At 41.4% G+C, this 18,427-nt stretch overlaps 1 protein-coding gene across 1 annotated transcript in view; it reads right to left on the bottom strand.

The window, feature by feature from the left end:
• Positions 1–18,427, bottom strand: part of LOC116040698 (kelch domain-containing protein 8B) — a 173,465-nt gene that overhangs the window by 11,173 nt on the left and 143,865 nt on the right. The window contains exon 5 of the mRNA XM_031286261.2: positions 426–527. Coding sequence (XP_031142121.1) covers positions 426–527 — 102 coding nt within the window. The remainder of the gene's footprint in view (positions 1–425; positions 528–18,427) is intronic.

Consider the following 18,427-nt stretch of genomic DNA (forward strand, 5'->3'; position numbering starts at 1 on the left):
GGTAATGAATTTAACCTTTACTTTGTGCATTAGAAAGAGTGTCATCATAAACACAAATGGGTTATGTGATTTAAAGGGGCCATCCACTGATTTTACACATGACAATCAGTTTATTTGTCCTACATTATACATACCATTATGACTACAAAATGTAATGTTTTTTAAATGTTTGAGTAATTGGTTTTATTGAAACTACAACTCAATTGTATTTCATTATATACCAAAAAATACACAGTAGGGTAGAGCCGTTGTAAGGTATGTCCATGAGCAGACAAAAGGTGCTGCAACATTGGAAATCAATCACAGGATGACCTGTGATTATTGTGTCTCTCATCCCTTTTTCCTGCATGGGTCAAAGCATCGTGCTGTATTTAATTGACAGAAAAGAACACACATGGAAAAGGGAAAGGAATGGAGGTGCTGACCTAGACCACCAGCTGCGATTACCCTTCCTCCCAGGCATCCTGCCACAAAGTCAGCCCTCTTCTCCCTCATCCTGGATGTTCGGCTGGGTTTGATCCAGATACCTGCCAGAGGCGAGAGCACACGAAATACTGTCAGTCATCTTGGAACAGGTCAGTCAACCACAACAGAAGAAACACGGAAGTTCCTCATTGCCAAAGTATTTAGAAGAAAAACACAAAACAGCTATATGTTGACACCCAAACACAGAAAATCTTTTTTCATATTCAGAGTTAGGATTTTGATAGTCTATATCCTTGACATTCCAAGACATTCCTTCCGCTTTCTTTGTGTTGGAATTTTAAATTTGGTGGATTCATGAGAACTATTGTTGACAGCTCCTCAGATCTCCTCAGGGTAAATTGAGACAGCTAGCTAGACTATAGGGGTGGTACGGTTCATGAAAAAACATCCGAACCGTTCGGTCCGCTTGTCTCGGTTCGGAGCGTGTGTGTGCCGCACGGTTCGACGCATGCGCAATGTAGCCTCGTGCCCGTCAGGTGCCCGTATGTGACCTCAGACAGTGTGTTTCCCTTTCGTGTGAAAGAAGAGGTGTGGACAAGTTACCAACAAAACGTACAGCTAAAGACCATGCAAAACATTTCAGCCCGTCCTGCCAACCTGTAAACATTTTAACATCAATTTACTGTAACGTCAGTCGCTGAAGCGGCTGCAGTTTAGATCCTGTCGGGTCTCTGCAGCGGGCGGGGCTACTCAGTTCTCCCCGCGACTGACGCGCGCACACAAACAAACAAACAAACAAACAAACAAACACACACACACACACACACACACACACACACACACACGGTGGATGCAGGAAAAAACGGAGATGAGACGTATACAGGAGGACCTGACAGCTACGCTTGTTACTGTAAGTGCAATGATAAGTCCAATAAGTACTTTATCAAACCATATGACTGTGTGTCCCAGCCCAGGCCAGGATAGGAAATTAACTAACAATGTAAACTGTTTTTATGTTTAACAAATTCTGACTTATTCAAAAGACGGAGCTTTAAGAGTTCCTCTCTTTTTCTTTTAAAGGATACATTGTTGTAAGAGCGACACTGAAGTTGGCAGTTTGATAAATGCAAGTTATTTCAATTGATATTCTGTAATAGTTCAGTCTTCATGTGCTAAAAAGGCACATAAGTTCCTGTAGATGGCAATACACATTCTCCTTTTTTTGCCAAATAAATGAAAAACATGTTGAAATCATCAATGTCTTCCCTCTTGCTGTATCAAAATCTCAGCTAGCTTTCTTCAGAGATGGTCCCAATAATGTGCTTAAAGTCAAGTCAAATTCAGTTTGTGCATGATTACATGATATAACTATATAAGTATGTAATACTGTATCCTACATTGTGGATAATTAAGCTATATATCATATGCTGAAGTATATTTCTGGAGTGTTAAAGATTAAAAGAAAAAATAACAAGAACCGTACAGAACCGAAAACCGAACCGTGGGTTTTGTGAACCGTACCACCCCTACTAGACTATCTGTCCAATCTGAGTTTTCTCTCGCATGACTATTTTGCAATGATATGATTTGACAATTGTGATTGGTTTAAAGAAATACCATTAAACCAGAGCACATTTTCCTCCCATCCCAGAATGCTATGTGGACTCGCCAGAGGGTGGAGGAGGGTCTGACAAAGCAAGACTACTGCTGGACAGAGGAAGAGAGAGCAGAAGTCGGGAGGGAGATGGAGAGGAAGAGATGGCAAAAATAGAGTACATAATAGAGAGATCTGTATTTGACAGCACAACAAGATCCACCTCAGGACCTCTCTCACTCTCCACCTTTCCCCTCCATTATTCTCTGGCTTGAAACCCACTACCCAACAGCAGATTCAATTTCTATATTTGGGACAGTGATATGTAGTGACACATCCACTTTCCCACTCCTCCACGTCTCCTCTGCAAAGAGCCTCGTGAGGGAAATGAGCTGCAAATTCAGGGAAATGCAACAAAATACACAACAGCACAAGCATTTAAAATGTGCTGCATATACATAATGCAAATTAATGCATAACGCTGTAAATGATAAGATGCTGAGTACCCATCACTGTGAATGGTAGTACTTTTCTTCCTGTGCTGCAGCCTACCAGTTTTAAATTGTAGTTTTTCACTTGTGGATGAAAACCATGGATTTTTGAAAGGGGGGACATATTTCCCCCCTTATCATACGTGGAAATTATGCCCTACAGCCATGACCATTGCAGGTTCTTAGCAATATTTTCTTCAGTCTTCAGTTTCCCTAAAATCAGTGTTTGTCATTATCAGGGTTCAGGGTTTCCCATTCATTTCTCCCATTGACGTCTGGAAAAATCAGAGTTTTAGACCATGCCTTAGGCTAACCAGCTACGACGTGACTCATAAGCATACAAAATATAATTTAGAGTGAAAAAACGAACAGAAAATCCAAAAGCAGTCAAAGGTACAAGACTGTGTACATATTTTCATTTCCGATCGAAGGAACTATTCATCCCATAAACCACCGCGCACCACTGAATAATATAGTCGAAGACAACCGCGAAAGAGCCTCTTGAACAACTTCCAATCCACTTTTTCCTCCAAACATAGTGATTTTTATATAGTGAATGTACAGTTAATAGCAGTTTTTTCGGTAGTAATCGTGTAATGATTGATTTGACTCATACAGTATGAAGGCTACAGTAGCCTAGCTAAAGTGAACGGATAATGTTAACTAACGTTACCAACCTCCCTGCAAAACTCACCACAACTTTGTAGGTCTTGTCCCTCATGCTGGCCCTTACAAAACCCACAAGCTGACCTTCGGACACACTACATTCAATAACGTGACCCGACTGACACTCTTGTTCTCGTCCTTGAAAAAAGCCATCATGGCAGCCAAGGAGATGATGATTGCACTGATAAGTCTACTGTGCAGAAACGCAACACAGGGTTTTTTTTCTTCTTTTTATTAAATATCGTACAGTAGACAGTAACGTTACAGTAGCCTACACAGTACAGCAGCAAAGACTCTCACGGACTTTCGCAGGGTTTAACCAAACAGTTACATGAGTTCCACCAATCAGAGGCATCACTGTGTGATTGTGGGATTGTTCAGGATTGTGGGTAATAAAGTACTTATCCAAGGCATCGCGAATAAAAGACATTTATCTCAAAACAAGGTTGGTGCCCCATGAACTTTTGGTGTCTATATGAGCATATACAATCGCTTAGTCATGTCGTAGCTGGTTTTAAGTCTACCATCGACGGTTACGATTTTATGGCTTATACCGGCTGTGGGCGGGACTGTTGAGATCTATAATCCTCATAATTAGACCGGAGTTTAGAATGCCAACACAAAAAAAAGAGGAAGGTGACGGACATCCGGCCGAAAATAAGGGACATCCGGCGGATCTTCTGGTGGCACCTGAACAATCCCCTAAATTAATCGTCGTTGATATAGACTATCCATCTAAACATTGTTGAGACATTTCACTCAAAACAAAAATGTCAAATTCATGGTGGTATTCCATCCTACGTCGTTTGAATGCACTTATTGTAAGTTTGGACAAAAGCAGCAAATGGATGAAACACAAATGAAGTTGTGTGTATCTTTCTAGCTAGCATTGCTAAAAACATATCGAGACAGAAACAGTGCTGAAGTTGGGGTTAAGGCATCTCAGTACCTCATTTAGGAAGTTAAGTAAAATATATCAAAATGTCTGCTCTGCTCCCCCTGCCACCATAGCTACCTTGACTGGGATAAGCAGCATGATAGTAGACAGAGGTATGGGTGAGTGGATAGATGGATGGGTGAATAAATGAGTTGTCATTTGACACGATAAGCGTAGTTTCACATCAGTGTCAGAGGTGCAGGCCAGTAAATGGTCACCAGAGATCAGTTATCTCACCTAACAGAAAGCTGTGTGTTTGTAAGTGTACTTTGACTGCAGCCAAGCCTCCGAGCACTGGGGAAACAAACAGACTGCAAAATTCCACTTTGCACCAAACACTGAGCACGGCAGAGGGCAGAAAAAAGTTTTATGAAGTACCTTTACCTTACCAACAATTTATTTTTTTAAAGGGCATGTGTCATGCTCTTCTCTGAACTTTCATGCATACATATTGCTGATATTTTCCTGTTAACAAGACTTTCTGAACTGCTGTTAAAAAAATTGTTATGCATCGCTTGCCAAGAGAATTAAAAGAAAACACTATTTCGCTGAACAAATTCTGATTTCTGTTAGTCAGCAACAATGATAGAGAAGCATTAGAGGATTAAAAAAATAAGCTCTCATAACAAAACATTTTCAAAAATGTTCAAAACCAGATACAATTTGTCAATTTGATTTCTTGGAGCGGAGAGGAACAAAAGAGAAGAGGTAGAAGAGGAGAGGGAGGTGAGGGGGAGAGGAGAGGACAGGAGAGGAGAGGAGAGCAGGAGGAGAGGAGAGGAGAGGAGAGGAGAGGAGAGGAGAGGAGAGGAGAGGAGAGGAGAGGAGAGGAGAGGAGAGGAGAGGAGAGGAGAGGAGAGGAGAGGAGGAGGAGAGGAGAGGAGAGGAGAGGAGAGGAGGAGGAGAGGAGAGGAGAGCGAGAGGAGAGGAGAGGAGAGGAGAGGAGAGGAGAGGAGAGGAGAGGAGGAGGAGAGGAGAGGAGAGGAGAGGAGAGCAGGAGGAGAGGAGAGGACAGGCGAGGAGAGGAGAGGAGAGGAGAGGAGAGGAGAGGAGAGGAGGAGGAGAGGAGAGGAGGAGGAGAGGAGAGGAGAGGAGAGGAGAGGAAGAGAGGAGAGGAGAGCAGGAGGAGAGGAGAGGAGAGGAGAGGAGAGGAGAGGAGAGGAGAGGAGAGGACAGGCGAGGAGAGGAGAGGAGAGGAGAGGAGAGGAGAGGAGAGGAGAGGAGAGGAGAGGAGAGGAGAGGAGAGGAGAGGCATGTTTCCGATGTAACAAAAATGGGTGGCGAAGCTGCTGTAGTGCTGGCTGTAGGGAAAGTAGCTAAATGGTAATCTCTGAGTCAGAGGAGGGGAAGGCAGAGCCACCAGCAGCTCACTAATAGATATGCTGGCTGCAACACATCAGCTATTCAGCCGTGGAAAATGGAAAGGCCAGATAACATGCAAATATAGTACAGATATACGGGAGGAGAGGAGTGAGGAGTTGAGCTTTCAAACAGGCATGCAAGCTTGTAACTTGCTAACTCTGTTTTGCTCTTCTTCCCAGTGCTGTCTGTAGATAATTTGGCAGAAATAGCCATGACAGTGTTGTCGTCTGTGTTCAGTTCAGTCCCTGCACTTTTTCTCTGATTGACTGTGTGTGTGTGTGTGTGTGTGTGTGTGTGTGTGTGTGTGTGTGTGTGTGTGTGTGTGTGTAAGTTATTGTTTATTTTTATATGAACAAGCAAATAGCCTAAGTTAGATGTCCAAATATGCCTTAACAACTAACAATTCATGACTAAATGACTGATTCCTCTTTAAAAGCTGTTTCAACATGAGTTTAAAATGACCCTCAGTTATGAGTAGTTTTTTTTTCAGATTTCTGTGGATAAGCAGTTCCACATGTCGATCCACCAAACAAAAAGAAAATGTCTGTCCAAAGGAGGTTTTGCAAAAGAACCTGTTAACGTTCCTCATACAAAAGAGGCACACTGCATTACTGAGCCAGAGAAGTATCATCGTGTCACTGAGCACCTTAGAACTCTGGTTAGGTAATGAAATTATCAAAACTTGGGGTACTTAACAGAATTAGCATTACACTTAATATTATCAACATCACAATGGAGTTTAAAAAACAAATCGATGCAGCAGAACCTTTTATACATTTTATATTAACTAAAAACTAAAGTGGAATTAACTATCAATGTATCATTCTTTAATGATGGTTATTACAAAGTGTGTTTACCGATTTAATCACCGGGTCCATCTGTTTTGGAGAGAAGGAGCTCCTCAACCATAGCCTAGAAATCTAAACGCACCCTAGCGGCAGCAAATGTAATTTGCAGCCAGGGTCAGTCTAGCAACTCTCTGTTGGCTTGGGAGCTGGAAAAACCAAATTCTGGTCAGGCCAATCACATCGTGTATAGAGTCGGAGGGCAGCCTTAACAGAAGAGCAGCAGAGTTGCGACGGTTCCGCGTGAATTCCCTGCTACTTGAAAACAAAGAAGACGGCTGTTGCTGCTGGTGAACAGCGGTCTTTAGAATCGGCTTTGGCCGCGACTCTGGAAGACTTGGAGTTAAGCACTGAAGTCATTCTTAAAAAAGGAAGATGTGTTCGGAGTTTTGCCGACCGGATACGGCAAAAGTTGAATCTATCAACTAGCGTTGCTCTGGTTAGCTATGAGTGCAGAGGGAATTTGAAAGACAACCGTTTATCCCGCCCCTCGGATTGAGCCCTGCCAATGGTGAGTTCCCAGACCCAACATCTTGATGTGGGTCTGGCTTGTCAGGCTACCTCATCCATGCACACCGAGAGAATCTTAACCCTTTGAACTTTGCAATAGAAAAGGTCCGCCAGAGCCTACATTGGTATTTTTTGTTACTGTGATGTCATTTCCTGGAGTATCTTCAAATGCTTCATATCCCTAAAACCTATACCAGCTAAGCTAAAAGGTTAGGTAAGTCAATAAACCAGCATAACAAATAAAAGTATTGAAATTGGGTCATAAATAATGTAATTTCATCAAATTTTACTAAATATATCCATAATAATCCAAAAGATTTGTCAATGTAGAAACATGAACAAAATATTTCTCAAAATATAATTTTTTTTAGTTTTTGAGATATGCTCATTTTTATGCGCAGAGTGTAAAGGCGTTTTGATAGTTTCATCTGCAACAGAAATTGTGTCATTGGGTGATGTCATTGATGACGTTCCCGCGAGTAAACACGTGGTGAGTTTAAAGACAGAAGCCTTAGCTTTCTGCTGCAGAAAGAACGAACGCTCTGTTATGGTTTATATTTTAGATTGATTGAAACAGAATCATGTAAATGATCTCCTGCGGCCATTGGTGGGAGCTCCGTTCTCTAAGGGTTAACTACGGTGGCCCTGAAGTGCAAACCACGGCAGCAAATCCCACAACACAACAGCATTTCACCACAGCGTTAGTAAGATTGATACGGGGACGTGTACAAATTAGACTCTGATCCTCGTCCTGATTGGTTGCACTGACATTTACTGTCTGTAATTTACTGTTTTTTTTTTTTTTTCGTTTCAATTAAAAAACAAATAAATGAAAATGCAGAGCTGTATTTCCATTTTTGATTTCTGATTTCAGAAAAGAAAAATGAGAAAATGACATTATGAGAGATGTTACAGAATGGCCATTCTAAACACTTGGATTTTATTTTGAAATACTTTACTTCCACGTCACCTCACCCTCCTCTTCTCTCCCTCAAAATTTGCTAAAAACCCAAATCAGAGCATTTTTTGAGTTTGGTTTTCTCGGGGTTTTTTGAGTTTGGTTTTCTCATTTTTGGAATCGTTTTTTGAATTGAAACAAAAATCGAGAAAAAAAATGCAATTTCTGTTTGATCCTTTCTTGGTTCAAATGAAAAAATAAACTATCAAAACGTACAACCAATGCAACCAATCAGGACGAGGATCAGTGTCTAATATGTACCTACCCTTTCCGTTTCAATCTGACTAATGCTGTCATGTTGTGGCGAAATGCTGTGGTGTTGTGGCATTTTCCTGTCGCGTTGTGGGATTTGCTGCCCTGCTTTGCACTTCAGGGCCACTGTAGTTGACCACTATAACTTTATCCACTATAACTTTATCAAATGAGAGTGTGAGAGAGAAAACCGGTGTGCCTGCCCTGTCATGTCTATTCTAACACAGCCTCTCACAAAGCCTGTCAAACAGAAAGCTACCAAGAGACAGAGCGAACCCTTCTACCATACAAAAACAAAACCTTATATGCAGCATTATTCACTGCTGCTTTAACCTATTAGAGGACAAATGAGGTTCCTAGAGGAAGGGAATGCCGCCCTTCATCAGCAGAAATGATTCATTCTATTGGCCCAGCCAACTATAAACTTTGGGGAAAAGGAATGAGAAGGCAATAATTTAATTTGGCCAATAATCCTTTTGTTCCTGGACTAACTGACTGCCAGGGCTGCGCACACAGACAGAAAGGCAGTTGAGTGACGTGTGGGGCAGACATGTGTCTGGTGGACTCATCTGGAGGAAAGGAGAGTGTGTTATTTAAAGCTCAGAATCAATCCTCTTCATTTCCCTGTTTCGCCCTCCCAGACACCAGCACTTCCCTTTGTGCCCATTGTGAAGCTCAATAACACACACACACACACACACACACACACACACACACAAATGCAAGTAGGCAGATGTGGACACATTTTTTACCTATGCATAGAAAAACTCTCTGTCTCTGATACACACGCTTGCACACACACGCTACATCTGCCCTGTGGAAGGATACAGTTAGACCCCACCACCCCCCATTTCCAAATTTAATCACAAGGTTGAAAAGGGAAGATATTGGCAAGGAAATGAGGTAGTAATGGCAGCAGCAGGCCCTCTCTGGGATCATTCTGATAGATGTGCTTCGCATATTTCAGGCAGAAATCAAACAGCTGCACCGCTTGGATCACAACCCACATTCATCCATCCGTCCATCCATCCATCCATCCATCCATCCATCCATCCATTATCATTCGCTTATCCGGGGCCGGGTCATGGGGGCAGCAGCTTAAGCAAGGTATTCCAGAAGTCCTTCTCCTTAGCAACGTTTTCCAGCTTTTCCTGGGGAACCCAGAGGCATTCCCAGGCCAGATGAGATATATAATCTAGACCCAGGACACGCTGGTTTTACCCAGAATGTATATGTAACCAAAAGTGAACTTGGTGTTTTTGGGCCCTATCTTGCACCAGGCGCAGCGCGGCGCAAAGCCCGACGCAAGTGTCTATTGCTATTTTAAGACCGTCCAGCGCCCACGTCATTTAAATAGCAAATACAGATGCGCCCATCTTTGTGCCCATGAGCATGCTGGTCTTACAGGGAGGTGTGTTCAGGTGAATTCTTGGCGTACTGCTATCTTGAGGCAGCAGGAAGTGATCGCACCATTGACCAACAAAAACCTGGTCTGAAGTCAATAACGCAGCATTTCATTGTTATTTTAACAGTGCATTAGTAAAATGTGCCTAGGCTTATGCACAGCGCGCGCACACTATGCTCACACACACACACACACACACACACACACACACACACAGAGAAGCGCAGCAGCACACAAACATGCAATAGATTACAAATAAAAATATTACGGTGCAAATCCGCCATCATAATAGCAATGCGCCAAGGTACAAACGTGCCTGACTTTTAAAGGGAATGGGAGATGACACTCTGATTGGTTTATTACATGTTACGCCCAAAACACAACTATGAATTAATGAAGAGACTAAGTACAACCCTTTTAAACCATGCGCCCGGACCCTTTTTTCCACCGTGAACTAGCAAAAGTGGATTTGGACACGCCCTAAACGCACCAGTGCCAGGTGCGCTTCACCCCGTGCGCTTAGATTGTTAAAATAGGGCCCTTAGCATGCTTGCATCTTAGTCACTTACTGTAACTTTAAAAGCCCTATGCCGTTGTGAAAACATAAGATTAATAACAATCATAATTCTAATTGACCTCTATTGTGTGGTCCATAAGGAAAAATAAATTACTTTTATAGTACTTTAAATAATGGGGGCTATGTCTCGGGTAGAATCATTTCATGTTGGAGTTGTGCACCATAATCATTAATAATTAATCCTCCCTTAAAACCATAAAACTACTTGAGTGCACACATTTCAACATTACATTTGTGATTATGATTCATGCTACATTGAAACATTATTTACATTATGAGGATATGATTTGACATGATCTAATCTAGAATGCAATATAGTACCAATTAAGATAATTCACACTTTTCATACAAATAGTATTCACCACTCAGACATACTCAACACTAATCTGTGTGAATCATCACTGGAAGTGTTTGCAGAAGAAAGAGAAATGACCTTGATATATCCAAGGTGTTGAAAACAAGCATGATGTGTTTTGTTGTCCCCACACACTCGGCTGAGTTACATCAAGGTGGAATATATCTGCATCTGTTGGACTGATGGTGAATCCACACCGACCTGTACAGGCAGGTAGGATGAGATTTCATCAGACCGATGTAAAAAGAAGTAGGCGGCTTCTGAGGTGCTAGCAGTCATTCAGCCTGCAATAAGCAAACTAAAAACCAAACGAAATGCTGTCAAACACCCACATGCACACAAGCTGTTGGTAGAGAAATGTAACAGGCAGACAGCGGATTGCTGCAAGTTAAGTATGGCCGCATTTTAATTAGCAAAAACTAATATGGAAATAATATCAGTCAGCCAACCAGTAAGAATGGCAGCAGGCAAATGCAGGCTTTTCTTAACCCTTTCATGGGTTTTATCCACTGTTTGATACAGCACATGTTGTGTGTTAGGATATCAAGTTGAAAAGAACACGCCGACTAATTGGGACTTTAGCTTATTCACCATAACCCCTAGAGTAAGACAAGTCGACAAAAAACAACGTTAACATGAGACACAGCCATCTTCTAACCGTAAACAAACCGGGAACTATATTCTCAGAAAGGCTTGCTGCAAAGCAAATCACTCCGCCCAAGTAGCAGAAGTAGCAGAGCCTCGCCTTCTGAGAATATAGTTCCCAGTTTGTTTATGGTTAGAAGATGGCTGTGTCTCATGTTACGTTGTTTTTTTGTACATGGTGTGACTATACAAATCACAACATGTAAATAGGAACATGTTGGCGTTATTTTGTCACTTAATCAGAGCAGTAGGCTAGTTGGAACCAGTTACCTGCAGGTTCTGTGCTAGGCTAAGCTACCGGTGGAACCGTCAGACAGCCTTACAACACGCACGGACACGAGAAGGGTATGTATCAACTTGTCTTACTCTGGGGGTTATGGTGAATAAGCTAAAGTCCCAATGAGTCGGCGTGTTCCTTTAACTCGATCTGTTTGAGCCATCAATCGGCTGAAGCATCGTCTGTTAGACCCAAAGATGTCACCAGGGAGCGCTGAGTTTTACATGTACTATGTATAGATTTTTTTCAGTGTCTTCCTTTTCACAGAGTTAGTGACAGAAAAAAATCTCTTGGCATGTGGCCTGTTCATGGTAGCGTTTCTAAAAGGAACCATATTTTTATCCACAATTGTGGCATTGCTTTACAGATGGTTGCTCCAGACAGAAATATAGCTACTGTTGGATGGATTGCCATTACATTTAGTTCAAAGTAAAGGTTTCTTTATTTGTCTTCCTTGGGACAAATTTGTGTTGGACAAGGGCAAGATGCTGCATGGACAATACAAAAACATAGACAAAACATCAAAAGAAAAAAACATTGTGGACAGTATAACCACAGGCGAAAACACCAAAACATAGACAATGTCCAAATGATCAACTCATGGACCGTTGCTACGTAAAATACATACTAATTCTTTGAAGCAAATACATACTGCTCATCCATACATATAGATAGATAGACATTTATTGTCCCATGAGGGAGATTTGTTTTCACATACTGCTAAGGTACCGACCATATTCAGCATGCCTGTACAGATATTCTCCTCAATTATAAGAGCATAAGTACTCTGGATTAATTGTAAACACTTTGGGGACAGCATGACATTTAATGACGTGACTTTTTATTTCATACATCATCATACATACCTGCAAAACCAATGGCATTCCTATCAGCCTCAGCTGTACTTTGTGTTTCTGTGTCTCTGGCTCACTGATAGTATTAGTCAAGAGTAAATATGAAAGAGTATTGTCATCTTCTTTACAACTAGATTTGCAGCCCGGACCAATAATCACTTCCACACACAGAACACACCCAAGAACACACGAACACACACGTCACGAGAACACACAAACGCGCGCACACAAGCGTGCACAAACACACATGCACACACGCACGTGTACACACACACACACACACACACACACACACACACACACACACACCAACACACACACAGTTGCTGCAATGCAGGTTTCATTAATAGCACTCTACTATCGATTACAAGATCGATGCACTAATCCACATGTCTTATGAGGATCGAGGGGATGTGCAAAGCAATCGGGAAAAACACTACACCCTACAGGACTTAGAAAACTTCCTGTGAGTGCAGAGATAAGAAGTTTGTTTTCATTTGTATCATGAAGTACAAACGACTAACTCAGCACCACGGACAGAGGGAAGACAGCTGCCTGAGCTGAATGAGGATCTAATGAATGAGGGAAGATATTACCCAGCTCATTTTGGAGACGATCCTGGACAAACTGATTATTGCGGCTCAGGCTTATCCAGCAGAGCTTTAGGGGACACTCAGGACCAAAGTGGTGGAAGGGCAGAAGACGCAAGCTGCAGGCTTCTACGAGATCTGCTAATGAGTCTCCTTGGTCTCTCAGTAATCCTATAAATATGCATGCTCAGTGGGCGGGCCTGCAAGTTGATCTGATGTTCAAGTTGATGGCTTTAATCAGTTCCACTGTCATGGCCATATCATGCACCCTGACACTTCTGAACTACTAACAGATCTACTAATGTTCCCACAATTGCCAATTCCCACAAATTCTCTTTGCTCAAAAAAGAGGGTCCTGTAAGTGACCTTCCAGTATGCAAACATGTAGAAATCAGTCAGCTGCTGGACAGTATACGAAAATCCACCCACTAAAAAAGCAGAGCCCAAGTGGATACCCTTCACAAACACACCTACATGAAGATGAAGAGCACTCATCCAGAAACATGGCGTGGTAATAAACATATACATTTTGGACTCTAAAAAGACTTAATTGCAGCATGTAGTAAGTGGACGCTATGTAACTAAGCAAATTCATCACGTCTCATAGAGAAGATGCATGAAAATGAATGTCAATGCGTGTGACTCAACCAGTGGCACATATAGAAACGTTTGGAATGAGAAGGCATTGATTCATAGGGTGTACATTTGTAAAATGAGCATTTTATGTAGGCTCAAATTTAAAGCCTTAGTTTTTGGCGAATTAATATGGAATAATATCAATACATAACGACTTGTTTTCTACTTGTATTTTTTTATATTTGTCCGACAGCAGGCCTATGTAAAGCGTCTTTGAGGACTTTGAAAAGCGCTATATAAATCTGATTATTTAGTTGTAACTCCAAATAAAATACAGCACAAGCAATTTTGCCTTTTAACTCAGAGCGGACTAAACAGCTATGACTTATTGGCCTAGTAGTGTGAAAGCCGTCTCGCTGATATCTGCAGTATTAACAAAATGTGAGCTCAGTGAGAGACTGCAGCACAGGGGTTACCACAGTTGTAAATGAAGTTGTCATATGCATGATACAACATTTTAATAAGGTCTGGGTTGAAAAGTTGTCATAACACAAATATACATCATCCCAAATATGTTGTCAATGGCGGATGATGTCATTTGTGTGTTAAAATTATGCTCATCTGTGTGTACGGCTGGGTATCATTCAAAAATGTTGTTACCGGTACCAATACCAATACCTTGACCTCAATGCTGGTTCCTAAACGATATCACTGTGCAAGGCCTGTAATATATTTTTTTTCGATACCAATATTATAAAACAAAAAGAAATGACATTAAGGCACAAATCCTACTACGTGAGCCCTGTCTCTGTGCGTAACGTAGAGTTTTTCCTGCGTTCTTGTACGACGTGTTAGGTCAGATAGCCAAACAGCAACTTTATTAGATCTTGGTAGAAGCATGCCACATGCTTATTGTCTTACTGACGTTGATACATTTACTCCTTAGGTATTGAAATTGGGTATTGAACAACAAGGCATTTTTTGAATACTTAATACCATAGAGGCAATTCGGTCGTTGCCTAAAAAGTATTGAATTTGGTACCCAGCCTTATCTGTGAGCCAACATAAAGTTCAGAAAGGCCCTAACCCGATTGGTAGTCATTTGTCGGGATCCATCAGGTCACTGTTTTTGCTTGACTATCACCTATTTCTATGGTGAAAGAGAACATAAGAAAGAAAGCAAAACATGCTGAAAGGAAAGAGCTTCACGAGAGTTCACAGCTTCCAAAACAGCAGGGAAAACTGCGTGGGAAAAAAAATCCAATATCGAAACATCAAATCTTAAAAATCTGTTCATAGAGTAGCAGAGAGAAGACACGCCAGGGGAGAGTGTAAACATGACAGAGATGATTCAAAAAGAAGTACACAGGTCTTTGGTTCTATGGCGGACAGGTTTTGAGTCATCGCTCATCACCTTCTGCAGTTTCCTCTCTCCCCCCCGGCAGGGTAGAATATCACTGATTTGCACACAGTAATTATTCTGCAGACATTGCTTTAATAGAAAGAGATGTACTGCAATCAGCAAGAGGCTTATTAATCTATTTAATAGTCTATGCAATCACAGGATGTCAGTTACATAAAGGTTCACTCCTCTATCTCTCTTTTTCTCTCCATCTCTCTCCTTCTTTCTTTCATAAACTCTCGTACACCTCGCCCTCCAACAGCGAGACCATGAGAATGTGGATTAAGCTGAAGGTAGCTCAATTACTGTGTGAAACACAGCCCACGGGGGCCAGTTGAGATCAAAGTCCATGTCCATTAGCCTCTCAGCGTGTGTGTTTGTGGGTGTGTGCGTGCGTTCACATGTATAAGTACACATGTGTGTACAAGTGAGATATGAGACCTGTACCATGTATGAGTCAGAGAGAAACAGCTTTGTGAATGTGTGCGTTTATTTTTAAACAGTCGGTTCTACCACGTTACAAAACATCCTTTCTCACACACTCCTGGTTATAGCCAGCAGATGTGGCACTCAATCTCAAGCCTTTTGGTTCCTTCCGACAAGTCCTCCAAATGAAATGACACTAGTACAGTGCCCGTTCAAACGGTGCCTGTTTCGGAACGGGCCGACAGCTTGGCCTGCGGTACTGCTGCTTACAGCTTTCTCGAGAAACCGCTCATCTAAACAACTTCACACTCAACACTCTGCTTCATTGCGTCCTGAGCATGACACCTGCCATGACACAGTTGTGTCACACACCCAAGTCGCCCAAGTATTAAAAGTGAAAGTACTCAATGCAGAAAAATCCTCACATTTTAGAAACTGGAAACGATCAAAATAGCAGTGTTGTTGTTGAGACCACTTAAACAGAGACCAAGTCATCACCAAGACCAGAGTGTATTGAAACTGAGACAAGACCAAGACTTTGAGGAGTCGAGAACAAGTCAAGACCAAGACCAGACCAGTGCCAGACAGCCGGAGCTTCTCCTGTCTCCCGCATTCACTTTCTTGGGAGTGCGTGTTAAGGGGGGCGGGGAAAGGGGGTTACCAGTAACAAATTTTAAATTAGAAATGAGTCAAGTTATTGGTTGCATCTGAAGCAGGAAGTTTTCCATCCAATCACAGTAATGATGTTAACACATACAATTAGACAATACAGAGGCAATTTAGTGATATCCCTGCAGTTGTGGTCTTGACAAGTCTTGAAATAAAATCCAGAGTCCTCTTCATCCGAGACCGAGACGAGAACAAGTAAAAATGCAGTCGATTTCGAGACGAGTCTCCAGTACTACAACACTGCAAAACAGTTCTGTGTTTAATCGTCTAATCATTTCTGCTGTACTTGTAGGCCGTTATATTGTTGGGTAGTTAATTTATTATAAAACATCGTATTTTGTAAACTACTTGTGTTTTATGTGCAACAATCTTGATTTGTAAAGTAACTATAGTAACTAAAGCTGTCAAATTAATGTAGTGGAGTAAAAAGTACAATATTTCTTTCTGAAATGTAGTAGAGTAGAAGTAGAAAGTGGCATGAAAAGAAAAGGCGCAAGTACCTCAAATTTGTACTGAAGTACAGTACTTGAGTAAATGTACTCAGTTACATTCCACCACTGCCCCTCTCTCTTTTTATATCTCTACTGCCGCTATCAAAAAAAGGCAAAATGCCAACAAAGAAAATAATAATTCCTTGGCACTATAGTTTTAAGCAAACGTTACTCAAACAGGCATAAAAAGGAACATTGTTGGGGACCATAGCCGGGAATATAGTGCTCTATTGACAATCTACAGGAGGATGGTGTGTGTATTAATTTTTTTTTTTAAACTACAGTGCCCAGTTTCATCATAGTGGAGGGACATGTCACCTGTACCTGTGACTCATTGAGTATGTTTACATGCACACCAATATTCCATTGTTATTCCAAATGTGACAATATTCTGAATTTGATACAGGTCATGTAAACACAGCATATTCCGGTTGGATATTCTGAATAAGGCCTCATTCCAAATATAGCATTTTCCAATTAAGACATGTGGGATATTCCGGTAATATTGAGTTTTAGAGGCATTCTTTGGACATGTATACAGCGTATTCGAAATGTATGCGTCTCAATCGGGGCTTTTACGCTTATGGTCAGCTCTGTGCGTTGCTATGGTTGCTGTACACAAACCAACCAGCCAACAGTTTGCAAGGCTGCAGGCCCAATAAGAAGGAGAAACACTGATACTTTTAAACGTTATCAAAGACTTAGATATCAACAGTTTTTTGGATACGCGCACACATCGCTACGCCGACCTTTTCAAGAAGCTGGTTGAAGGAATGAAAGAGAGAGGCTGTGTTTGCACGGTCCAACAAGTCCGCCGCCGCTGGTAAACTTAGTAAAAAAAAATTTTTAAATATTTTCCACGGCTACATGTAATCGTAACATTAGCCATGTCAACAGCTTAGTCGGAATATCGTCTTTTATATTATGTATATATGTATGTAATCAATGATGTGTTTGTAATAGTAACTATGGAGCTCTATAGCCAAGAAGAATAGGAGATATATGCTCTTGAGCAAGGCTCTTAACCCCAACCGCTCCAGTGGAGCTTCATAGTGTCCAGCAGATCAGACTGTGGTTGTACTGGGCAGCTTCCAGGTATGAATGTGTAACTGTGTGAATGTGACAGGTCGTCGTTGCAAATGAGAAATTGTTCTCAATCGACCTACCTGGATAACACAATACTTGTTAGAAGGATCAATTAATTGTTCATTTTGGTCTTTTCCTGAGGGTTGTTGGCAATAATAAAAACATATACTAGACTTTTTTAATGCAGAGAGCACTACAAATAAAATTCCATTCATCTCCATTATGTGGGAATTGTAGCAGAAACCAATATCCAAGACCAGAAGCCAAGAATGAGTAAACTACACCAAAACAATGTGCGTGGCTAGGTGTCACTTGAGGTAAATTAGAAAATGTGTTTTGTTACGATTCATTTTATTTTCTGATTAAGCTGAAATGGCCCTTCAACATGATAAAGAAGTTGGTAGAAATATATACACATATATATATATATATATATATATATATATATATATATTCATGTCACGGAGAAAGACTGCATCAGAGAGGAAACTATGCAGGACAGAAGTACAGGGTCAAAGAGTCAACACCGACCGCCATATGATCATGCGAAAAAGAAGCCTGGACTAGGATTGAAGGTCTGATGTAAGCACTATTATACTGTAGAGGACACACTGCCAGGGCTAATCGCTTTACCCTGACAGGGTCATTCTGAAGATGTGATGGAGTTCTGTCTATAGAGAGTTTAAGAGGTTATGTTCAACCCCGCTGTGTGTTTCTCGGGGTTCGTCTTTGAATGAGTGCTTGGGGCAGTGAGGCGTGTCAAGTGCGTCTCCAAACCTCTTGATAAAACCTTGACTTTGTCTGTGAAGTTATTTAATCACTGTCTAGTTCACCTCCTTATACCGCTCTTGCCTGGAACAAACTAGTCTCTCTACTGGAGAGCTCTGCGGTCAATAACTCACGGTCATTGTTGTAATTTACATTCAGTAAGGATATGGTGGCTTTGATATGAGTTACATATTTTACACTGAAGAATACAAAAGTGTGATGCAAAATAGCATTATACGCGTTCCTAGTATTTCTGTCTCTGTGA

This window comes from Sander lucioperca, chromosome 12 (assembly GCF_008315115.2).
Source record: "Sander lucioperca isolate FBNREF2018 chromosome 12, SLUC_FBN_1.2, whole genome shotgun sequence".
In the NCBI taxonomy this organism is placed as follows: domain Eukaryota; kingdom Metazoa; phylum Chordata; class Actinopteri; order Perciformes; family Percidae; genus Sander; species Sander lucioperca.